The 25,933-nt window shown below is 40.2% G+C and overlaps 1 protein-coding gene across 7 annotated transcripts in view; it reads right to left on the bottom strand.

Annotated features, from left to right (window-relative positions):
• CNTNAP4 (contactin associated protein family member 4) overlaps window positions 1-25,933 on the bottom strand; it is a 270,181-nt gene that overhangs the window by 186,692 nt on the left and 57,556 nt on the right. For 6 of the 7 annotated variants that reach the window (XM_060083395.1, XM_060083397.1, XM_060083401.1 and 3 more), the window contains exon 3: window positions 2,355-2,548. In XM_060083395.1, the coding sequence (XP_059939378.1) occupies window positions 2,355-2,548 (194 nt within the window). The remainder of the gene's footprint in view (window positions 1-2,354; window positions 2,549-25,933) is intronic. The other variant, XM_060083396.1, reaches the window with a different exon arrangement.

Genomic DNA, 25,933 nt, shown 5'->3' with positions numbered 1-25,933 from the left:
ATTCATTCATTCATTCAACAAACATTTAGTAATTGCAGGCAACATGCCAGGTACTGTTAAGATTGGGGATACTGGGATGACAGGTTGGAAGGTAGAGCCTCTATTTCCAGGGTGCTCACACTCCAGAGGGGAAAACAATGAGTAAACCAACAAATGATAGCACAGTCTAAAAAACAGTGTTACCTAGCCAGGTAATTGTGATCGACGTTTTCTGTCTTTACATTGATTGGTTTGCACTAGTTAAGGATATCATTCACATCACTACTGCACCCTGAGCACCTCACCTTTAATAAGTAAGTGAAAAAGGCAAATAGCACTATCTAGGTTTGGCTTTCCTCAAGCTTGACCCATGAAAAACAATTAACTGTCACAGTTAAGATTAAAAATTTTTTTAAAAATATCAAAAACAGGGCTTCCCTGGTGGTGCAGTGGTTGAGAGTCTGCCTGCTGATGCAGGGGACACGGGTTCGTGCCCCGGTCCGGGAAGATCCCACATGCCGCGGAGTGGCTGGGCCCGTGAGCCATGGCCGCTGAGCCTGCGTGTCCGGAGCCTGTGCTCCGCAACGGGAGAGGCCACAACAGTGAGAGGCCCGCGTACCACAAAAAAACCCCAAAAAACAAACAAACATAAAATATCAAAAACATACATCTTACTTAACACAGCTAAATATTAGCACGCATTAGCCACCATTTATCTAGTTTAAAATCCAATGCTTATTTTGAAAAAAGAGTAAAAGATAATCCAAACACCTAGTTAAAATAAATACCTCATTAAGCTTTCATTGCTATTGGTTCATAATTACTGTTTATTTTATCCCTACTTTGAATGGTTTTCATGGAACTAATTCAACCATAATATCCAATTTTTCTCGCTCTTACACAGAACTTCAACTTGCTTTGGATTTTAATGCAGGTTTTCTTAAAAATGCTTATAGAAAACTTCTTCCAGCCTGACTGTTGTCCTTGCTTGAGAAAGAGCAGGGCTACGTCTTCTCAATTCAATTTACATCAATAAACATGCATTGGATGACCACCAAGTACTTTAGAGATACAAAGGTGAGTAAATCACAGTCCATTTCTTCAATGACTGTATAATGTATAACGGTCTTCTAGGAAGTTTCAAAAGAGAGGCCATTGACTGATCAAAGAAAATTATCATTATGTGCCCAGATAGGCCTCCAAATTATCTGTGTGCTAAGAATGATGCTTCATTAAGTTACTCATTTTCTCTGGTCCCAGCAGCTCAGTCAGAGGAAAATTAAAAACCAAAAAAAACCACACAGTTCTTTGATTGCAGTATGCTGTCCCTGGCCCACATAAGATCCAAACCAATACTTTTCTACACTAAAAAAAGAAGTCCTTTCTTCACCACCAAGCAAACTTCTTTTAGCTTCCCTCTTCCATTGGGTGTTTATATACCATCAGTCAACTACAAATACCACCCACTTTATTACAAACGGCCTCCTTGTCAGTCTCCTTACAGGACCTGTGCCCTGTCCACAAAACACAGCATCTTAAACACTTGAAAAGACTAGAGAATGGTTTATATATAAATCATATATGTGTGAGTATATATAAAATATATAAATATTCCAAATATTATACATAAAAACCTCCATATACTAGAGAGATTAATTCATAAATCTCAGTCATCAGAAGAAATAAAAGCAATAAATTCTTTTCAACAAACTTAAATAAAGACAATGCAAAACTACTATGATATTGAACAAAACTTAAAATTTTTTTTATATAGGTTTAGTTTCTTTCTTTAACTTCCACACTATTTAGTGCACTAATGAGATTTTTTTTCAATTTCTGAGGACTCTATGAAATAAGTTTACCTTTTGTATTTTCATAAATTAAACCATAAAATGTATTAGAAAATGAATGAATAGTAATACATTTTCTCTTGAAAAATGTTTTCTAAGTAATTCTGAAGATTCTGTTTCTAAATCTAGTTTAAGAGATTTGTAGGGCTTCCCTGGTGGCGCAGTGGTTGAGAGTCTGCCTGCCAATGCAGGGGACACAGGTTCGAGCCCTGGTCTGGGGGATCCCACATGCTGCGGAGCAACTAGCCCCGTGAGCCACAACTACTGAGCCTGCGTGTCTGGAGCCTGTGCTCCACAACAAGAGAGGCCGCGGTAGTGAGAGGCTCGCGCACCGCGATGAAGAGTGGCCCCCGCTTGCCGCAACTAGAGAAAGCCCTCGCACAGAAACGGGGACCCAGCACAGCCAAAAATAAATAAATTAATAAATGCAACAGTGCTTAAAAAAAAAAAAGATTTGTAAACAGCATGTAAGGATGACTCTACTTCTCTCTCTGAGAGGCTATGAATTCTGTTGAAGAAACATACCCAGATGCTGTCCTCTTGTCGATACTGTTTCCAGTTCCTGCCACTGTCACTGAACATCAGGAGGTAGCTGGTCACCCAGTTGGAGCTCCCATATCCCCCTTGGGTGGCCACAGCAGTGATCTCCATTCTCTCTCCAAGGTCAATCTGCAACCACTGGTATTTGTTTGACACAAGTGGAGACCAGCCACCAGCTCCTTTTGTGAAAAGAGAAAAAGGAGAAATGAGCAAAGAATTCATTAAAAATCTGTTAATGAACTAGCAATCCCGGTAAGACTGTTCCTCTATGGAACTTAAGAAAGTCAAATTTCAAAATACAAAACCTTCCATAATGCTTGAAAAATATAGAGAAACAAGAATGTAATGTAAATGGATGGAGCCTATGTTAATTATGTTCATTTCTAGGCATTTCAACCATCTGACACTGGGAGAGTTAACTGAATGAGGTTAAACTCACTGAATGTTTAAACCACTTAATTTGACAGGCAGACATCCATGTCAACACTTGGAACTGGCATGTTTACTGCCCACATGCATGACTGTGTAATGATTTGGCCTTACACCCCTTTGCCCAGAACTTGATTTACCTTCACACTGTGGTGGAACTAGAAGATTACCTTTGATGTCTGATCATGTTTAGACTCCTTAGAGAAAGAAGTACAGCATTAAGCCTGGGAATACAAAGATGGCCAAGGGATAGTTCCTGCCCTCACCGTGTTTATAGTCTAATGGGAAGAAAAGACATTGAAAAGCATATTTGAAACACAACATGAAAAGTGTTAATGGTGAGGCAGGTGCAGGGAATAACGACACAGTAAATAATGGAGAGCTCTATCCAGTGATAACTGGCTTGCAACAGCGTGTGAGAGACCATTAAATTTTCAGCAATTTTGCAAGATGATTGTTAAAGATAGCCATCTTTTCAATTGGCCATGGTGGGAGTATTTAAACCACGAAAATTGGCCAACTCTGCAAATCAGTACCCACTCCCACCCCAGCCAGTTTACCAACACATCACTAGTTGTATCCTATCTGGGAAGGGGGGTGGTGGGTGAGAGGACAGTGGATAGGAGAGCCACGGTAAATTGTGTTTGAGCACTCAGAAGTGAAAACAGAAGTCTGTTGTATATTCCAGGAAATATGGATAGAACAGAATTTTTTGTGTTTTGTTTTATCCAAATGCACACCAGAAAATTACAGACGTGATTACCAACTGTATGTCTTGTTAAGACGTTTCATTCTTCCAGTTTACTATAATAGTGCTTTATTTGAGGAATTTATTTAAGTAATACTGACATTGCTGACTGTGTAAGTATTATGTAGTCACTGTAAAAAACATGAAATAGGGTTTATCCCATTATTGAATCCATAATTATCTACTATTCAATATATATTAAAATGCAGCATCTGTTACATAACGTACCTTGTAAGAATATTAGTACATGTTTTCTTTTCCCCATTCTTTTGCCATCCACCTTGAGGTTCTGATAATAAGTTCTGACATTTCAGATAGAGATTACCATAGATTTATATACAGTTTTTATTCAAGCATTATTCTTGACATCCATGCCCTGTTTTATAAACCTCAAGTCAGGCACTAATACAAAGAGATGCCCAATTTTGCTATTGCGGTAAGGCACATATCTTTGTGAGACCTAAAGGAACACATCTGTATGAACAACTGCTTTAATAAGATTTAAAAACCCTTCTGATGGCAGATACAACACAGTGACACTCTGAGAGATAAAAAGCAGAACTCTGTGTTACTTACAGCTTCAAAGAAGAGAAGACTGCAAGGAAGGGCCATAGAGGGAAATGCCACCACAGAAAGGGTGGCAAGTTGAAGCCGTAGAGGGCAGCTCACGTATGGCACGTGGGGTGGGGTAAGCTAAGTTTTCTGAGCTCCAGGGAAGAGGGGCTGTGTCCGGGTGTCTGGACCTGGCTCCAGGATGATCAGGGTTGATGCATAGTGGCCACAGAGGATGTGTGCGCAATAAAAGAAGGGGTTGGGTTTGGACATAATCAGCTGCTCAAGAAGGGGACTGACCAGCTTCTAGTCAGGGCCTCAAACTGAGTTAAGACAGCATTTTTTTTTTTTTCTTTTCTTTTTGTGGTATGCGGGCCTCTTACTGTTGTGGCCTCTCCCGTTGCGGAGCACAGGCTCCGGACGCGCAGGCTCAGCAGCCATGGCTCACGGGCCCAGCCGCTCCGCGGCATATGGGATCCTCCCAGACCGGGGCACGAACCCGTATCCCCTGCATCGGCAGGCGGACTCTTAACCACTGCGCCACCAGGGAGGCCCTAGCATTTTTTTTTAAGTATTATATTCTAACAGTCTCCTCCCTTGACAGTATCACACTAACTCCTGATTGTATGCGGGTATGAGTCCCGAGATTACTTACTACATTGTCTTTAGAACTATATAATTTTTTTCAAATTTCCTTCTTTCTTGGAGGGAATCATTGTTCAAAAGTGTCTTCTACTTTGTACATCAAAAGTACAATGCTCTCCTTATTGATCCAAAATATTGATACATTGTGCAATTTTTATTGGTGTGTTTTTACTTTTCATTTTGTCTGTATTTGCCCCTGAAGAACCTGTGGTTTTGGCTAGTAACCTGGATGAGTGGAGTTCTCTTGGTCACCAATACCATCTACCATGTTTAAGTTAGAGTGAAAAATTCTTATATTTAAGTAAGAGGGCTTGTTGGGTAGACATGGGCCCTGGTTGCATTTTGGGTGTCTTGGCGTCATTGACCTAGCATGGCTTTGCTGTCCACAAAGGGTACTGCTCATGCAGCCGGTCTGCAGAGCAACAAGAGGCAAGTGCTCTTAACTAGGACCCAGCAATGTCCCCCATATTGTTATGATATATAAATGGGAATCGGCAGTTCCCAATGGATGTAGAAAAGACAGTAGCAATAGGGGTTGGGGAATCTCAGGATTTGGCTACCTGACAGTAGGGTCAACCTTCCTCTCTAGAGTTAACAATAGACCATGTCTTTGAAGTATGGGTACATGATGGGAGTGGTGAATGGGTAAAAACTTCCCTCTACTGCCCTAATTTTACAATTCTGCCTCAGGGCCTGCCAAAAGTTTGAAAGTTGAAAGTCTTCCAGGGTCTGATGTCCACCAAGCATCCTTGGTCCACCTGCAGCATAGTTGCATATGTGTTACAGCTGCCTATCTCTCTGCATTTTTATCATTTTTTGCATAGAAAAGTTAGAAAAGAATGAATTAAGTGCCCCCAGCCAGCCATCATCTTTACCTGGAATTTCTATGTTTGGAATTTATCTACATCACCTTATACCTTTGAGAAAATACTGAGTTATTTTGTTTCTTGCTCTTTCTAGTTAATTTTAATGGTCTAAAGTCAGTAATGAAGATACATTTTTAATACAGAATTGCATAATGTTTCTGTGGCACTTTGACATTCCTTTATAGATCAGTATTTAAAACATGAACACATGAGAGAAGCACAGTGGGAAAATAAAAGAATCAGCGTAAGTCTAGTGAGTTAAGACTGGATCATCAGTTCTCATCCGGAGCAAGAGGAACCCCTCACTGGCCGCCCCCTCTTCCCGCATCACTCGCCATTACAGCTGTACTAACCAACTTGAAACATCCGCAATTAATTGGCCTTGAACATTTCAATTTCTCACCTGTGGCGAACAGGTACTACTGATATGCTAAATCAAGTGATACCATTAATGAGGTACACCATAAAGTAATGGAATTTCAGATGCTCCTAGGCTTTACCAAGTAATTTCAGCAAGATAAGTCAGCCATAGGGAATCCAGAGATTCCTACACAGTTTTAAACTGTGTGGCTCTGTAGACACACATGGTATAAGTGTGCGATGGAGTGTTATGATTGTTCTAACTTTAAAACAAATGTTGAATAGTGATATGGAAAATGCAAATATACAGATATAGATAAATAGACATGGATATAGAACTCAGCACACTTTGGTAGTGCCAGCCTATGATGACATGTAGGGACAATAGTGACATGAAATGAAAATGCAGCTGCAGCTGAGGTTAAGCTACCCCAGGAGTAGGGTCACCGCCAAACCACCTAGCCTTCTGGAGACATCATATTGTCATAGTATTTACTTTTTGAATGGAAAAAATGATGGCTAACTCCCCCAAGTTGTTAACCCTGAATTACTATAAAATAAAATACAGTGAACTTTTAAAATTTACTAACTAAAACTTACAGCTGGTGGTCAAGTATTATTTGTCCTTAATGATGCTTTTAATATGCCGATAGAGTCAACATCATGGTAGAACAATGTGAGACCAATGACCATCCTTCCATAACCCCATCTATTCCATGGTTACTGACACTTAATCCACAAGACAGAGTCTTATCCCTCCATTTCTTTTCTTCCCCATATCACAGCCCTCCTTCCCCTATTCCACCCTTTTTCTCCTGCCTTGGCCTCATTACTGAGACTTGGCATAATAAAATGTCATAAATTTATTCAAACAGAAACATTTCTTGCATCTTCATACCACAGCCTGAAAACTCACACTTAAAAGCCCTCCACCCGTTGATGAGACTTTTACACTAAGCATTGTAGTACTGCTCTGAGATTTAAACTTAAAAAGCATAATAAGTGCCTATTGATTCTCTCACAGAGAGCAAGCATGTGAGTATATGGTGGTTGTTATGTTTTGAATTATAAAACAATTATTATTGCTATGGACTCCAAAGAGTTACCATCACAGTAAAGTTGAGCTTTGGAAAAATTTAGTTACTGAATGACCACAAAACACAGCATCTCTTGTATCTGTTGCCCACTACTTTTAAACATCAGGTTCCTCAGGAAATGGCTTCTGTAATACATGTTGCTATGAACTGTCAGGAAAAAAAAGCAAACTAAAATTTATCCGGTGCCTACTGCATGCTAAGTACTCTACTAGAAATTTTATGTACCATATTAAACTTAATTATTAAAATTATCTAGTGAGATGAAATATATTTTAACATCTCTTCTTTTCAAATGAAACTTTAAAAAAAGAGATTCACAGAAGCTAAGTAAATTTTCCCAAAATTTTAGTATAGATGAGAAATTATTTTTTGATGATTTTAATCTGTTAGGATCTCATTTAAGAAATCTCCTCCTTTTTCATTCTTTAACCTTGAAATAATTATACAACTACCATTGCCCCGGAGTGGTATATTTTATCCCAAGAATAAATTCAAATAATAGATTGTGTTATTTAAGTATAAATAGGTAACTGGCTGAATTACATTTAAAACCCTTATATCCTTTCTAGTAGGTAGCACCAATATTTAGTTCTGGACATGGAGGCACATCTTACAATTTCATGGAAGTGAAAGAAAAATTGAAGAAAAAAATACTCTTGGTTGGAGCTTTAAAATATAGAAAAGAATCATTTCTATCCCCTACTAATATTAAAAATGGCATGACTGCCACTGCTGATGGTCATCAGTGAAGGTGATGTGTCACAGAGTCTGTCAACTTTGCAAAGGTTGGAACACACGAAAGGGCAAGCCATATTTCTCAAGATGTAAAGCATAGAAGCACACAGGTGTTCAAGGACACAAAACACAAGTGAACACAGTTCAATGACAGTCCTAGCCATCATTATGGCATCTACATTTCTAGAAAATAACTGGCTTAATTAAAATTGTCCTAGGGAAGTTTCCCTCTAAGTTAATTACATTTTTTCACATGTGATTTCATCTAGATTTCCCCAGAATTGTAAGTTTGCCTGGATCATTTTGATCTTGACATTGAATTACAATAATGTAAAAGGAAGAGAAAAAACATTGTGCCAGTATTTGTCTGTCTCCCTTAAATAGTTTGCAGTGTCCCGGGACCACCCTTTAGAACCTTATCAAGCTTTGTATTTTTACCAGTGTAGTTCTTTTTGCTGGAAGGAAACATGACTCTATCGATGCTCTGTGCCTAGCTAGTCTTGCCTCATGTACTCTCCTGAATCTTGGCGTTGCTGCCCCTGGTCACAGTTATTATTACAGGTACAGGCAGGTCAGCTGAGCCAAGCCAGCAGAGCAATTCCAGGATTTCATTGAGAATATTAGAGAAAGACCCTCTTTTCTGCTGTGAACGCTGAAAGGATGGGAATTAGGCATCGAGCTGTAGGAGCAATTGTTGTGGAAAATCTGAGTGAAGTAGCAAAGACGCAAGCAGAACTGAGAGATGAGGTGAGACCCAGTTCTGATAGCACAGTCAGCATCCCTGAGTCCAACTGGGACTGCAGGGCATCCCTGCGCTTTCCAGGTAAGTGAGCCACTGGCCAGCCCCTTCCCCTTGTGCTGAAGCCACTCAGGACACTGCATCAGCAGTTCTCCATTCTCTCCTTCATTATTTTTTTCTCCTTAATGGATCATACCCATTAATGTACATGCATGCTGTTATTTTTCCCCCTTTAAAAGAAAAAAAAAGTTCTCTTGACTCCACTCTATTTTTCCTGCTTTTTATATTAAGGTAGTATGTTAATTCAAATAAGATGTCCATACATACTCTTTCCGATGTTTGTCATTTCATTCTATCTCAGGCCAATTCCAATTAGACTGTCAGTCCACGCCACTCAATGAAAACTGCTCTTGTCAAGGTTGCCAAAGAACTGCATGTTACTAAATCGAATGGTCAGATTTCAGTCTTCCTACCACTTGGCCTGTCAAGTGACATCTGATACTTTCAACTACTCCCAATGCCTTGATATTCTTTGTCCACTTAAACTTCCATAAAGCTCATTCTCTTAATTTTCTTCTTAGCTTTTCAGGTGCTCCTTCTCAATCTCCATTGTTGGTTCTTCCCTTTATCTCTTCCCTCTGAAGGCGGAGACGCTCCAGGGCTCAGTCCTTTGCCCTGCTTCTTCTCGGTCCCCATCTCCTTGCAGACATCTCTTGGCCTCATGGACTTAAATATTATGCGCCAGTAATTCCCTAGTTTCTATCTCCACCCCCAACCTCTTCCCTGATATTAGACTCTCTACTTGATATCTTTAACATTTCCCAAACCAAACTCCTCTTCTTCCCCCAAATCCTACTCTATTCACATGCTTCCCCAACCCAGTTTATAACAGACAATTCCATTCTTAAAGTTTCTCAGGACAAAAAAAAAAAAAAAAATAGAGTGTGCTTGACTCCTTTCTTTCTCTCTCACCATACTACCCAACCAACAGAAATACTGCTGGTGCTACTCAACTCTGCAGAATCAGAGGATTTCTCCAACTCCACTGGTGCTCCTTTCTATTCCAGCCTGGATTCTTGCCATAGCAACCTAACAAGTCTCCCTGCTTCCCCCTTTGCTCACTGAGACTCTCTCTGTTCTCTATACAACAGGTTTAAAATATTATTCCTGGGCTCAAAACACTACAATAACTTTCACTTTCACACACAGTGAAAGACAAAGTCATTACTGTACAGCCTCCAGATTCCTTATATGATCTGCCCCGCTTGCACGGCTCTGGCCCCAGGTCTGGCTTCCCAGATCAGTACCCTCCATCAACGACGGCCTCCTCAAGGTTCTCTGAGCAAACACCATTCTCCCATCTCCCATCCCACGCTTTGATAAGCTATCATTTCTGCCTGGAGTGCCCTTCTTGGAGATAGACTGGGCTAAAATCTTTGCTACCGTCAAGTCTTTGCTCAAATGGGATGGCTCTCATACAAGCATTCCTCTCCTGACCCTCCCTATTCAAATTCCTTGCACCCAGCAATCCTGCTCCCCTTCATCTTAATCCAAACTACTTTTCATTTTTTGTCAGATATTGACATATTTATATATATATATATATATATATATATATTTCTTGTTTAGTATCTTTCTTTACCCTTTATCTTGCCCTATCAGAATATAAGCTCAATGAGGCCTAGAGTCTTGGCCTGTTTTGTTCAAAGATAGATCCTACATGTCTAGCACACTGCCTGACACATAGTAGGTGCTTAATAAATATTTACTGCATAAAGGAATGAAATAAATCTGTTTCCATATGGGTATAATAAGACTGTGTTAATTCATATACCAAATATGAATATATTATACCTAGTGGCAAAGGCCGGAACTAAAGAAAACTAAATAAAAGCACAAGATACTTCTCTTTGCAAAATGGTACTTCCAGTGAGGTTCTTGAAGAGAAAGCTTAGGCACCTGGCTGAGACACACACACACACACACACACAGAGGTATGCACGTACATACACACAATGTCTACCAACCGCCTCAAAGTTCCCTAGGTTAATCACTTGTAAACTACATTTCCCAGATGTATTTATTGTTCTATTTTTGGATTTTTTGATACAATGAAAGAGATGCTTTTTACTTCATTTCCGCAGCAAGGTTTTAAATTAATACCTTACTAAATTCTCGTAGGTTTTAGTGTTTTGCTGTTGATCAATTTTTCCTCCCAGCAGACTGGCAGACTGACTTTCAGCCCTACTTCTTGTACTGCCAGATCAAACGTTTCTGAAGTGTTCAATAATTCAGTGGATTAATCAGTAAATATTTACATCCTTTCTCTGCTTAGGCATTTTGATTCATATAATTGATGTGCAAATTTTGGGAAAGCCAAATTTCCTTTAGAAGACTAGAATAAAATTACAAAACCACCAAAATCTGTGCTTTAATTTTTTTCACCACAGCCAGTTTTATTTCATTCAAATTAGTAGCTTTGGAAAAATGACTTTGAGCACGTGATGTCTGGAAATTCAGACGGTAATCAGTACTTGCCCCTGTTTTGCTCTAAGACCATTATAATACTTTTCTAAAAGTTTCGATTTAGATCTACTACAGTGAGGCAGGTCATTTCAGTAAATGACCTCATGCATCAGATAGAGCACACTGACAATATCCCAGAGACTGAAAAACCATTTTTTTGCTTCCCTACCATTTTTTTTTTATCTTCCCCAGCCGGAGAGAGATGATAAGCTGCCATGAGTCAAATGTCCTCATATCACTTCTGGGTTAAGAAACTGAAGTCACTCTTGTACCCAACAGACATTATTTCCACATAATGATTGGAAAAGCCAGCAATACTAGGGCATAGTATATGAAAAAAAGGTAAAAAGTACAAAACCAATTCCAGGCATTTGATTGATTAAATCATTTAATATTTTCCCAATTTGTGAAAATGCTAAAACATTAATACAGCATCACGATCCCAATGAATGAGGTATGTTTAACTCTAGGCTTAGATATTTGTTGAATTTAGTCTTGAATACACATACTTTAATTCCACGATTTATTCCTTTTTAAGTATTATTTTATTGTGGAAAATCTTATTTCACAGGCAATGGGAAAAATTATTAGTGATGCTGGTAACCGAGACATCCTTAACAATCCCCTCAGCTTGACTAAACTTCAGATAGGTTTTTTCCCCTGACCATAGGCCCCGACCTCCCTTTTCTCAGAGCATTTAATTGAGGGAAGTTGCAATTGTAAATTATTTCTCTGCTCCTTTCAGTGTAAATCTTCATCAAGCCTCCTTACAGTTTTACAATCCAAGAATGTCTTTCTCAAGGACCTGAGTTATCCCTCTGAAATGTAATCAAGAAAGACAGAGCCCTATCTCCCAGTCTCTGCTGGAGGGCAGGAGCCTAACTCCACAAGCACCAATCAGCAAACACAAATGGCCTAATCACATTGACCAACTTCCCCCTGATGTTCTCCAGTACTCTTCCATTAGCTAATCAGCTCAGTGCTTAAAAACTCTCCCACCTTGATTTCAACAGAGCAGAGTTCAATCTCTCTCCCCTACTGCAGAAGTCTTGACCCCCATTGCTAGAGTCTTGAATAGAGTCTTTCTTGTCTTTTTAACTCAATCCAGTGCAATTTTCTTTGACAAGAGATAATTGGGTTTTTTTTATTAGAAGGATGTATTTTTCATTTTTCTACCTAATGAGTCATGTTCCCCAGAAACCATTACACAGAGTCTAAGAAGATAAAGAACCATGCTTAGAAATGAATGAGGGTCTGACTAGAGCTAACCAGAGGGGTTCTTCAGGATAGTGACAGTGTCCAAAGACCACTGCCCATCTGCTCTACCTATTAGCCAAAAGAACGTCACAGTCAGCTTCAGGGAATCTGAATAGAACAAGGAGTGTCATGGGGCCTGGCCAGGAAAGGTGATGGCCTTTGTCAAGAGAACAGTCGTAGGGACCAAATGACCACTAAATTTGGCAGTGTACATCAACAAACATCCAGTGTGAGGACCAACCAAACCACACTTAGCAGGTATCACTGACCTGGGACACAAGGATCCAATCAATGATCTTGTGGTGGACATCAACAGAACAACCGACATATGTCAGGGGAGCCCCCCACCCAAAGTGCCAAGACATCATCTGAGTTCCTCTCATGCCAACTGCCATTTTGGAAGGGAGTGGAAGAAAGATTAGGAAATCAGAAGGTCTGAGCATTTACCTGGAAGAGACTGACACAACCAAAGGAGGTTCCTTTATCCAGCAGAGGCTAGGGGATTTGAGGTGACTTGGTAAGTGGGCAAAAATGGGAAACAGTCTCTGAACTGAAGAGCAAACAGGATCTTCCCCAACTAAAAACAATACACTCCGGCTGCTAAAGTTTTGGCAATACTGAAAAATATATGGTGTTTCCATGTACCTTCTCAACTACTAACATAACCTGCAGACTCACAGCTTTGCAACTAGCTTGAGAAAATCAGATCGACCAGTATTTCAGATCTGAATGATGAAAGATACTAGAGTATCTTTATGAGTGTCTTGTGCGTGTGCTTAACATCCCCAAAGCTGCCGATTATACATTTTATATAACTTATGGTTTTCTAAAACTGTATGTGGATTGGCCAGAACGATGTCATTTGCACGTGTACATGGGTGGTCAACCAGAATCAATATATCTATCTGGTTCAAAAAACATTTTGCCATATGCACAGCATTGACACAGTCAGGTCTACGCTGCTCCAGAGCAGAATCACTCCACATTCATTGGGCATCACACTGATTTTGGGAACAAAGAAGAGAGAAACACACACACACACACACACACACACACACACACACACACACACACAGAGTCTGCTGGCTTTAACAGAAATAACGTTCTACAATAGCACGTGGAGTGGGATCCAAGTAGGTCTGAGTGTGTGAAGCCAACAGGTGAAATACTCCTCCAGCATCAGGGAACCAGCTCCACGCGGCCCTGGGCCCAGGTACAAAGGGTGGAGCACACAAGCGTTAGGGTTTCATAAAAAGAATACAGGGAAAAATACGCTTTTACAAGATTTATTTCAAAATGGTGATACCTGACCATTAATTTTGCCAGTGATACACATACATTTAGATTTTTTAAATTATCCTCAATTATTACATGTGTATTCAATGGTTTCTTTACCTCATCATATAAAACAAATCACGTTTCAACATATGACAGTCTGGGAGAGTTTACTGTGCCAAAATAGTGAAGCCTCCAAATAGACGTAAATGGAACAAACCACTGCTGCGTGTTTTTTTCCAATCAAGCCCTTTTATTTATTAATCTGATTTTAGCCTATGGTTCTAAACTTGTCATTTTGTCATTGTATTACCTAAACTGAGAGACAAACACCTTCTAAAATTATATGCCACCAATTATTCTGTATTAGAAACAATAGCACACATTGCCCTGACTTCACCAAGAGAAAAACCGTCTTATTTTGAGGGAGTGTGATCGAGTCGGTCAAGATGTGAAAGGTGGGGAAGCACAAGAAGAAGAGGAAAAAACACATCATTTTGCTCTGTTTATCTCTATCTTATTTCTATTTGTAATGTATAATGGAAAGTTCTAAATTGTCCTTTTTGATAAGAGGAAAGTCTCACAAAGGAACCTCATTTCCACTTGAACCAATGAGGCCTTTCACACGATTGTCAGGCCACCTATCATGGTTCATGGTTCCCAGTGTATATTGATCCACTGAGTCATAAAGCAGTGCTTCCAGCTGGGAATGAGAGTTAATGAAAACTCTCTGGATCAGAAAAGATGGACCCCAAAAAGTAGGTCATGCTTCTGCCTAGCCAATTTCAAATTGCTCCTGGCAATACTGTGACTCTCACCCACACCCCTGTGCCTTCCCACATGCTCTGTCACCACACAGGAGAATGCAGCAACTGAAAACAGCATCCTAGCAGAAGCAGCTCAATGCATGTTCATGGTGACAGCTAGGACAACTATAAAAAAAGAAATACTTTTGGTAAGCAAAAGGAAAAGTCAGTTATCAACATGGATCGTTCTGTTGCAATTGTTTTTGCTTTTACTATATTCTTTTTCTGAAGAATCAACATAAAGCTTAATTTGTTGGTACTGTTTGGAATGTATCTTCAGAGTTTAGAATTTTGCATTTTCATTTTTTAAGTTACCACCAAATTTTTTAAAAAGTTTTTAAAGAAAAATAGAGAGAGAGAGAGAGGGAGGGATAGGGTGGAAACTTCTGGAGGTGATGAATAAGTTTAGGGCTGTGATTATGGTGATGGTGTCATGGGCACATACTTATCTCCAAACTCATCAAGTTGTATATATTAAATAGGTACAGCTGTATACATATCCATCATACCTCCTTAAAGTAGTTTTTTAAATTAGCAATTCATAATTTTAAGAAATATGAATGTAATATTTCCAGAGTCAGCTGAGCTTGTCAAACATAAATGTCAAGATCTTTATATTTTTACTTAAAGGTATCAGTGTTTCCCTTAACAAATCATAACTGAATAGAAGAGTATGTGGTGTGTTAATCGCCATAAAAAAAAAGGTTTTTTGGAAAATTATACGCAATTCTAGGATTTTAGGCTCCTTTACATAAACACGGGAGGGACAATATAGTTGCATGGATGTTATATTTAAGGGGACCTCCAGATGATCTTCAGACAGTTTCAACAGTGAATTCACGATTTACATGATTCTTCAGGGATGATGCTTTCAAAAACAGAACAACGGCTTTTTGCTTTTGCTATTTTGACATACTGTGTCTTTAGAAGATCTATCTAGGTCAATAAATGAACTGCAAATAAAACCATCAGGAAATGTTTCATGACCAAAATTCTGTCACTTAGAGCAAGTCCCTCCTTCTTCAGCTCCAGGTGACACTAACTTCCTGGGTTTTTTTCCTCACTCCTCTGGCCAGCCCTTTTCAGCATCCTTCATAGAGCTTCCTTTCTCTACGTTTGTTGAAAAGCTAACACAACTGTCCTCTCCTCTTTTACTTTACATTCTCAGTGGACTACATTTCTCATGCCTCTGGCTGCAATGATTAATTTTTTTTGTTTTTGGATGACGAGGCCTGATCTTTATTTTTAGCTCTGACTTTCCTTTGAAATCTGTATTCCAAATCCTGAATGCTTCCTATATATCTATTCATGGATGCCCTACAGAGATCTCAAACTCGACATGCCAAAAATGGATGCCTTACCTCCTGTCAAAACCAGATGGCCATATCATTCCCATCTTCAAGTCACTCAGACTAAAATGTGAAAATCATTTCTAATTATTCCCTTTGAATAATAGAAATTTCTACATATGTAGAAATTGCCAGATCTGGTCAACGTCACCTCCAAAGTGATTTTCATTGTCCCTTTTGCATTTCGTTATTCCTTAGTTTAAGTCCGTATGTCAACCAGTCAGTTAAACTTATTTTCTGTATTTATTTTTAATTATGGGGGATATAACTTTGAAGAAAGTAAATGAAAGCATGAAAAGACATGAAAGCATTTGAGAGATCCTAGTGAGGCAGAACTGGAAGGCCTTGATGTCCTGTGGATAACCCCTTCGATGTTAGACGTTGGGAGGGCAAGGAGCATGGAGAGGACAAAGTCAAGGATGACAGCTTGGAAAACTTTCTGGATGGTGGTGCTGAGAGTAAAGACTCATCAACGGAAGGGAAATCTGAAAGACGTAAAATTGAAGGAATGGGAACCCTAAGGAAGTACAAAGGACTCAGAATGCTGTGAGTGATTCATTGTGGAACAGAGGGGCAGGCCTTTAGGGTGATAAAAGTGAAGGAAGCAAGGCCACTGGGATTTGCATATGTTTACATGATTTGGAGAGGAAACTGTGTTCTGAGCCCGATAGCCTACCCTTCCTAAAAATCTTCAATATGTGCCTTTTAGAAAACCAATCTGTTTTTGCCATCATTCCCAGAGTTGCTTTGGTAAAAGCAGGTTGAATCATTTTTCTCCTGGTTACAAAAAGCATCCTTTTTGACACAGCATTTAATTCAACTTCAATCTGGCACTGGAGCCTCAGAAAATAGTCTATTTTTCTATGAAGTCTGTTCTCATTCTCCACAATTTCATTTGAATTATACTTATTCCTGCGCCTCTCACTCAGCCAGGACTTTGTTTCTTCCACCTCTCAGCTGTATCTCAAATACCACCTCTCCCACAGTCTCACTATAAGAACTTTGTAATATGAGATAATATAGTTTATTTATGTTTGTTAAATTAATAACTAAGAATCAAGTTTCGTATTAGAATACCACTGTCATATTTGAAACCCACTTGGCAGAAACGTTTGTGTGCTGCTCAGACGTGAAAATGAGGCTTGCCACTAGCTGAACTGTTATTGTTCTAATATGGCCAAACTCAGAGCAATTGAAATAGATTAAATAGGTTCTGAGATGACTTCAGAAGGTCAAAGGGCTGTGAGAGTTTTGCTTTCTAGTAACAAAGTAAAATGACAGACTTTTTTAATGAGCAAAATCGACATTTCAAAGGATCTTAAACTCTCTTTATGCCATTTCTTTTCTAAGACATAGTTCTGATTAATCCCCATCAATTTTTTTGGAATATCTGAAGTTGTGTCTTGAATTCCAACGAGTAAATGAATATTGGCCAAAATTAATTTAATAAAGTGTCAGCATAATTAAGTATCTTAAAGTTTAAATGACTGTGGTTTGTGTGTAGATTACAAAGTGGTTAGATTTTATAGTTTTGAACAATGTAATAAACACTTTTAACAAACTCTTCTCAGACCTTTTCAAAAATAAAAAGACAGAAATGAGAGGTTAAAAGTTGAATAAAGGAGAAGCTATGAAGTTTAGGATATTTCTAATTCTTAATAAAAATTATTAAGCACAAGAAACTAGAAGGTTACAAAATACCACTTTCTTTAAAGTCCCTAAATGTCATCCCTCATAACAAAGAATATAGAATTATCTCCCTAATCATATTTACTAGTTATGCTTTTCAGTACTAGATCACATACAAACTTTTAAAACAGAGAAAAATATGGTACACAAGGAATTATCAATATCATTCTAATCACCATCATTAATACCCACAATTTACATCCTAAAAACCTAAACCAAAATGTGATCATTATATCCATCAGCACATACAAAATCAAAAGAAATGCTAGGTATATCCAGAAAAGACGAAAACTCTTGATTCAAAAAAGATATATACACCCCAATGTTCACAGCAGCACCATTTACAACAGCCGAGATATGGAAGCAACTTAAGTGTCCATCGACAGATGAATGGATAAAGAAGATATGGTACATATATACAATGGAATACCACTCAGCCATACAAAGAATGAAATAGGGCCATTTGCAGCAACATGGATGGACCTAGAGAATGTCATAGCAAGTGAAGTCAGACAGAAAAACAAATATTATATGATACCACTTATATGTAGAATCTAAAAATTAATATAAATGAATTTATTGACAAAACAGAAACAGACTCCCAGACATAGAAAACAAACTTATGGTTACCAAAAGGGAAAGGGGGGATGGGGAGGGATAAATTAAGAACATGGGATAAACAGATACATACTATTACATATAAAATAGAATAACGGGCCTCCCTGGTGGCGCAAGTGGTTGAGAGTCCGCCTGCCGATGCAGGGGATACGGGTTCGTGCCCCGGTCTGGGAGGATCCCACATGCCGCGGAGCGGCTGGGCCCGTGAGCCATGGCCGCTGGGCCTGCGCGTCCGGAGCCTGTGCTCCGCAACGGGGGAGGCCACAACAGTGAGAGGCCCGCATACCGCAAAAAAAAAAAAAAAAAAAAAAAAAAAAAAAAAAAAAAATAGAATAACAACAAGGATTTACTGTAAAACACAGAGAACTATATTCAATATCTTGTAATAACCTATAATGTACAAGAATATATATATATATCCAGATCACTTTGCTGTACCACCTAAAACTAACACAATATTGTAAATCAACTACACTTCAATTTAAAAAAAATGCTAGGGGGCCTCCCTGGTGGCGCAGTGGTTAAGAGTCCGCCTGCCGATGCAGGGGATACGGGTTCGTGCCCCGGTCTGGGAGGATCCCATATGCCGCGGAGCGGCTGGGCCCGTGAGCCATGGCCGCTGGGCCTGCGCATCCGGAGCCTGTGCTCCGCAACGGGAGAGGCCACAACAGTGAGAGGCCCACATACCGCAAAAAGAAAAAAAAAAAAAAATGCTAGGAATGACTCTGGATCTGCTAGCTATGAATAGAAATCGCCAATGTATTCTACAAGGTACTAAGTACGTCACTGTTCTAACTCATTTGATTCTCACAATAAGCCTAAGTGATAGAAACTATTATTTTTCCCATTTTAGCCATGAAGAGACTGAGGCAAGGGGAGGTAAAGTCACTTGTGAAAGGTCACAGAGCTGCAGTAAATTAGGCAAAACCCTAAACACAGTCCTACTTTAGAGCCTATTCTTTGTCACTTACGATAATGGCTTCCATCTTCATGAACTTTATCTTTTATGAAAGAAGATGACACATCAGCAGGTGATACACATTATATGAGGAACTGAATATACACTAAAGAAGTTTAGGATAGGGCAACTGCTGGCTGAGTGATAAGGGAAACAGAAACATTTAATTCAGGTTCTAGGGTGGGATTTTGAAAGGTCAAAATGAAGGGCTGGAGCCTTCGGAGCAGAGGAATGACTTGAGGGCAGACAGGTGCAAGGCACGTTTCTCAGGACGGCAGTAACGGACTGAGGGGAGTGAGGGGGCATGGAGAGGGCCGTGGTCACTACGGCAAGAAAGGAGAGTGGAACCAGATTGTAGGAAGTCTTTCATTCAAAGCTAAGAAAACAACTGTCAAACTCTCAGCTCCTGAGGACCACCTAGTGTGTTTTCTGTTTGGCACACATGTGGATCACCAGTTTTAGATAACTTGACAAACAGAAACCATCCACAATTTTAAATGTGCAGAATAAACAATATGTTAAGATCACTAATAATAGGCATGGTTCTTCATATTCTTTTACAAGAAGATGGTATTTGCAATCTTTTACCAAGCTATACCCAGGCTGATGGATAGTTTGTTCTGTATGGGAAGCTTCCACAGTGAGTTGGTTTAACTATCACTCTTGATATTTACTAAAGAAAAAAAAAATCTTAACTTATACACCACTGAGGAAAACAATATACAAATTAACATATTTACGGATTTAGTTTTCTGAGCAACAAACAATCAAGCACTGGGAACATGTCAAACTCTTTTGGTTCATGTCTTCTGCATCACAGTCCAACTTTAAAAAGAAATTTTTGTATCTTTCCCCCCGATATCATTACATCTTGTCTCACGAGAGGTAAGTCCCGGTAAGTAGTATGCCAAAAAGTGTTTAAAAACTAGTTCTCTGTGGGGAAAAGTCCTGCTTTACAGCATTTGTCAGTTCCTGTGGTGTAAATGCTCGCTCCATGGCAGATTTCAAGCTCCCAATGTGACAATGCTGAGTTGGGAAGAGCCACTCTCCCAGGCCAGCAGGTTACTGACCATATCTCAGATAAGCTACTTGAGCACAGCAGTTGGAATCATAGTAGAGTTATGAATTTCTCAGTTACAGCCTCAGGTACGAGAAATGCATTTTTTCCTAACTCCATCTAATTTTCTCTCTTGAGCTCCTATTCTGTCTAATGTAGAAAATCAATCTAATCATTTCAGAGGAACTCAGTCCAGGTCATGGATTTCTCAGTCAATTCAGGATTTTATTTCTGTCACCTTCAGCTTCGAAATGCTTGCAGGGATCTGCCTCCCTTCCTGCCGACCCTGGGGGCAGTGGAGACCGGGACCACTTTTTCTCCGTGTTTTGCATGGGCGGTCAAGCAGCTTCCACTCTGCACCTAGGTGACTGGTTGCAGATTAGTTGGGACAGGCCTTTGTCACAACATTCTGATGCTCATCCTCCCATCCCTGGTGTGACGCTTTGCCCACACCCACCACTTCACGCCCTAACTTCTGCATCCATTCTTGGTGCCCACAGCAGCTCCTGGTTCCCCTCACATGCCATCCAGGGCTGACATGGGGACTGTCACACCACCATCTCTGCAGTGCAGCAGCAGGATGATTTAGTGACTTCTCTTGGGGCAGGCGATCGCCTCTCCAAGCACCCTTTCGCATACAGACACCTGAGTGTGAATGAAGGGTTCTGTCAAGTTTCCTACTATGGACTTAGTTTGAGGACAGGACTTCAGGGGAAATGATCCCTCACACTTGCTTTCTCACGTCTCTTCCCTCAGTGGGGTATGGGGAAAAGGAATTCCTTTAGGCTGGTCATTTCCCCTTTCAAATCATTTATATTTTAGATCTAAAAGGTATCCACTTAACTTTGTTCCCAAGCTGGGCAGTGACCATCCTTTCCCTTAAGCCATGGGTGGCGTGTGCCTATCTGTGCTGAGAGGGGAGATGAAGGACCAGTGGGGAGGTCATGTCTATTTCTGCTCCCCCCGTCACCCCACATAGAGAAATAGTCACTGATGCAATTATTATTGTCATTAAAAATGCTCATATTTCATCCTTCATTCAAGGAATTTATGCGCTCACCTTTCCCAACATTAACCAGTTTACTTTCATGCAAAAAAAAAACCCCCAAAAAACAGAAACCACTGCCCACTTTTTTGCACAACACAATAAAAAGAACCCCCCAACCCCTCACTTCCCAGCGACCTTGGTTTGGTAAGACAGTCACACTGAGATCTGTGACTGTCTGCCCACTCCCCTCTGTGAACAAGGCTTCTTGTATCCATCCAGGGCCACCTCAGTCCAGTTCCACAGCATCTTCCAATCTGCAACGTGCACCAGATGATCCAGAACACAAGGAAAAGTGCTGTCTCCTGCAGTATGGGTCACCAAGGCTAACCAGATTCAAAGACTGATGAGTCCTTTGTGCTTACATAGGCAGAGCAAGATTAAAACTCAGAAGTCAAAGTGGTTCTTACATTGAAGAAAGCAGGAGTCAACTAGTATTTTCTCATATTTACTCCTCCACATCCAGAAGCAATGAAAAAAAGCTAGGTTGTGATAGTGTCTTTTTTTTTTTTTTTTTTTTTTGCGGTACGCAGGCCTCTCACTGTTGTGGCCTCTCCCGTTGTGGAGCACAGGCTCTGGACGCGCAGGCTCAGCGGCCATGGCTCACGGGCCCAGCCGCTCCACGGCATGTGGGATCTTCCCGGACCGGGGCACGAACCCGTGTCCCCTGCACTGGCAGGTGGACTCTCAACCACTGCACCACCAGGGAAGCCCTGTGATAGTGTCTTCTGAGAGAGGAATTTTGCAAACAGTTTATTCTACTTTGCTCCCAAAGCATAATATTAATAATGAGATGGGGTTTTGCTATTAGGAGTGCAACTTTGATGCATATCAAATTCATAACATTCACACTAGAAGACACTAGTTTAGATCCATTTTACAATCTGTAACTCTTTATTGATAGTCTCTACTTATTGAGACACCATGCTCCTGGTTTCTTTTGGCTCTCTGAGCATATTTAAGAGAGACAATTTAAAGTCTTTGTCTAGTAAGTCCAATGTCTACCCAGTGGTTTTCTTATTTAGATGCCTGTATGAAATCACCACATTTAAATATGCACATATCCCAACTTCTATGATTTAATCTTTGTACTAAAATTATGATCACTCCTTATATTTATGATATTGTATATTTATTAGATTTGTAGAAGAAATACAAGTAATAACACACAAATTGAGCAAAGATAGGTTAGTTAACAGAAACTATACAGACATGCCTCAGAGATATTGGGGAATAAAGACCACCACAATAAAGCAAATATCACAATAAAATGAGACACACAAATTTTCTGGTCCCCAGTGCATATAAAAGTTATGTTTACACTATACTGTAGTCTACTAAGTATGCAAGAGCATCACATCTTTTAAAAAATGTACATACTTTAATTTAAAAATGCTTTATTACTAAAAAAATGCTATCATCTGAGCCTTCACTGAGTCATAGTATTAACATCAAGATCACTGATCACAAATCACCATAATAAATATGATAATAATGAAAAAGTTAGAAGTATTGTGAGAATTACCAAAATATGACACAGAGACACAAAGTGAGCAAATGCTGTTGGAAAAAATGGTAATAATAGACTTGCTCGACACAAGGCTGCCATAAACCTTAAATTTGTAAAACCACGATTATCTGCAAAGCACAATAAAACAAGGTATGCCTGTACTCTGTTAGTGAATTGCAGACAATTCATACATTCTTACACTTGAATCTGTGAAAAGTTTTTAAATATTTTTTATTCCTTTTTCCTTGAAACTACCAAATTATCTGCTCAACAACTGCATAATATTAGCTGGACTTCGGAAAGCACGTTCAGAAACACCTATACATGCAAGGGAGGTAGGACTGAAAGCCTTAAGTAGGCAAAAAACAAGGTCAAAACTGTGCTTTAAATTTTATTTTTATTGAGGAAAGCCTCAAAGTTGCATGACTTCAAAATTGCAAGGTTATTAAAATAACCTTGGTTAGAAATCTAAAAACTGCATTAGGGTAGTAGCGATGGAAACCACCCCCCCGCCCAAAAAAAGTGTAAGAGAGACAGATTGCAAACCACAAATACACAGTATTTATCATCTTCAGGAGGAGGGATCAAGAGAGAAATAAAAGGTGATTCTAAGAATTTTAAGCCATGGTGATTAAGATAACCACCAGGAATCAGAAAAGAAAAATAATTACAAGCAGAAGCTGGTTTAGATGTGATATATTTAACTTAAGATTTACGTTGAGCTTTTTTGTGAAGACAAGACATCTAGCAGGCAGCTGGAAAATTCCAGCAGGCAGTTGAAAATACAAGATAGGAGATTGTTAGACATGTTTCTCCTCTAGCACAAATGTGGGAGGTGTCTGCACAGGCCTCCTCCTGAGGCCCTGGCAGTGGACCAGCTCATTCAGGGAGGGCATGCACAATGCCAAGGTCAAAGACAAGGCTTTGGAAAAACCCACATAAACATTGTCATTTTAGCATGGAGTCTCTAATCTTGTTTTTCATTTTTATACAGATATTTTTATATAGTCTATTAAGTCAGTTGTATTTTATATGGCCAATTTTACAGTCAATTTTATGTGTCCCTTTTCTTTTGTTGTTAATATTCATGATATGTCAATTTTTTAAAAAAGGACTCAAGGGAAAACGTAAGAGAAGAATAACAAATAATCATCAAATCACTGAAATGTGATTTTAGGCTAGCTTTCTACTTAAATTATTGGACCGTTAAGGAGCTAACAGTTCCCGCTGAGGGAGAAAATCTCTGATATAAAGTCCTATTTGAGAAGAAACACAGAGAAGTCCTTCTAAAGTCATGTAGTTTTTGTACATCTTTTCCCATGGAATTACGTCTGAAGCGCAGCCTTCAAAAGGGTTACAGTTAAAAATCAGATGAGATGATTTATGGGAACAGATTTTAATTTGCAGAACTATTAGAGAGACAGACAGACAGACAGACATGTAATATATGAAGTGACGTCAGTCAGATGGCAGAATAGGAAGTCTCCCACTCATATACCCCCTCAGCAACAATAATCTGGCAGCCATCCACGGACAGAAGCCCCTTTGTGGGAGCTTTGGGATCCAGCCGCAGGCCCAGAGAAGTCTTGCCCCGCCCAGGGACCCACCAGGAGACACGCCTGACGGTACCCCCTGGAGGCAGGCCCACTGATTTTAATCCAAAAGGAGATTCTGAAAGAGTCCTGTAACTAAGCCCCAGCCCTCCCAGCTGCAGTTCAGGGGCTGGGCAGGCCAGCCGACGTTGGTGTGACTGCAGATCTTAAAGTAGCCCCAGCACCTGGCCCCAGGCCCTCGCAGCTGCGGTTAGGGAGCAGTCTTGCCAGGATACACGTCATCCCTGCCCCCAGAGGTAGGCCCTCAAAGCTTAGTCTGACTATGGATATAGAAGTGATCCTGGAACCCAGCTCCACATCCTCTCAGCTGCAGACCAGGAACAGTCCTGCCCACTCAGGGACGTGGAGAGAGACACACCCACCCTGAAGTGGTCCTGTAACTGGGCTCCAGCCCTTCCCGGCCACAATCCGAGAGCAGTCCCACCTGCCCTGGGACCTGGTAGGAGACACGTGCCTCCATGCCCCTGAAGGCAGGAGGCCTGCAGACCTTGTCCCAGCTATGGACCCTGAAGCACCCCTATGAATCAGTTCTGGCTCCTCTCAGACACAGTCTGGGACTAAACCTGCCTGCCCAGGGACCTTCCCAGTGATGCTCCTTCAAATGCACAGACAATAGTGCAAGACTACTTAGATCACGAAAAATCAGGCAAATATGACACCACCAAAGGACACTAATAAACTTCCAGTAATTGACCCCAAAGAAATGAAGGTCTCTGGTCTAACAATTCAAAATAATCATCTTAAGGAAGCTCAATGAGATACAAGAAAACACGGACAGATAACTAAACAAAATCAGGAAAGCAATGTATGAATAAAATGAGAAGCTTAACATTTCCAAGCAGTCTTTTGATGAGATGCAGCTCAGAACTTTCCCCCTTGAGGACAAAGGTGGAAGATTTTATACATCAGTTCTCATCTTCTGTCAGTCAAGGTAGCCTCACAGGTAGGCAATAGTGCCCATACTCCACCATCAGAATTTATGGTGTCCAGTGGATTCCCTGGAAGCAGATCATCCCTCAGCATCACAGGGCAGGAAGCTACAGGTAAGTGGTACAACCCAATATAAGACCCTGTTACACCTGTGGGAAGTTGAACTTGGTCCTGGTTGGAGAAAGAGGTGGGGCTGAGAAGATGTAAGTGTTGCCTAAGAGGTGTCCAACACACAACAGCACATCTGTAATTATAATAGTCTCTAATATGAGTGAATACAAAAAAGATGGTCTTCTACTGCTAGCTATAGTCACACTTCCGCTCCATCCTCTCCTAGGTAAGATGCTCAAGATAATTATGCATGGATCAGACAAGAAAGCTCTAGGCCCTGCTTTCACTGTTTCTCTGGTTATGCAAACCACCATGCTTTCAGAACACATGTGCATGCCAGTCGAGAGAGAGCATCTCAGGTGTAGGCCAAGCCCGACCCCCTTCACACATGTATGCCAATATTTTGTTCACGAGAGAGAGTGGCTTTTAATTTTCCTTCCTTGTTTGTCCTTGACAGGGTTTGGTATCAAGGTTATGCTGGTCTCATAGAATGAGTTGGGGAGTATTTCGACTTTTTTTCTGTCCTCTGGAAGAGAATGTGTAAGATTCGAGTCGTAGCTCCCTTAAAAGTGTTTGGGGGCTTCCCAGGTGGCACAGTGGTTGAGAGTCCACCTGCCGATGCAGGGGACATGGGTTCGTGCCCTGGTCC

Source organism: Mesoplodon densirostris, chromosome 19, assembly GCF_025265405.1.
Source record: "Mesoplodon densirostris isolate mMesDen1 chromosome 19, mMesDen1 primary haplotype, whole genome shotgun sequence".
NCBI classification, from domain to species: domain Eukaryota; kingdom Metazoa; phylum Chordata; class Mammalia; order Artiodactyla; family Ziphiidae; genus Mesoplodon; species Mesoplodon densirostris.
The sequence above is the reverse complement of the archived record's forward strand: the minus strand, read 5'-3'. Positions and strand labels throughout refer to the sequence as shown.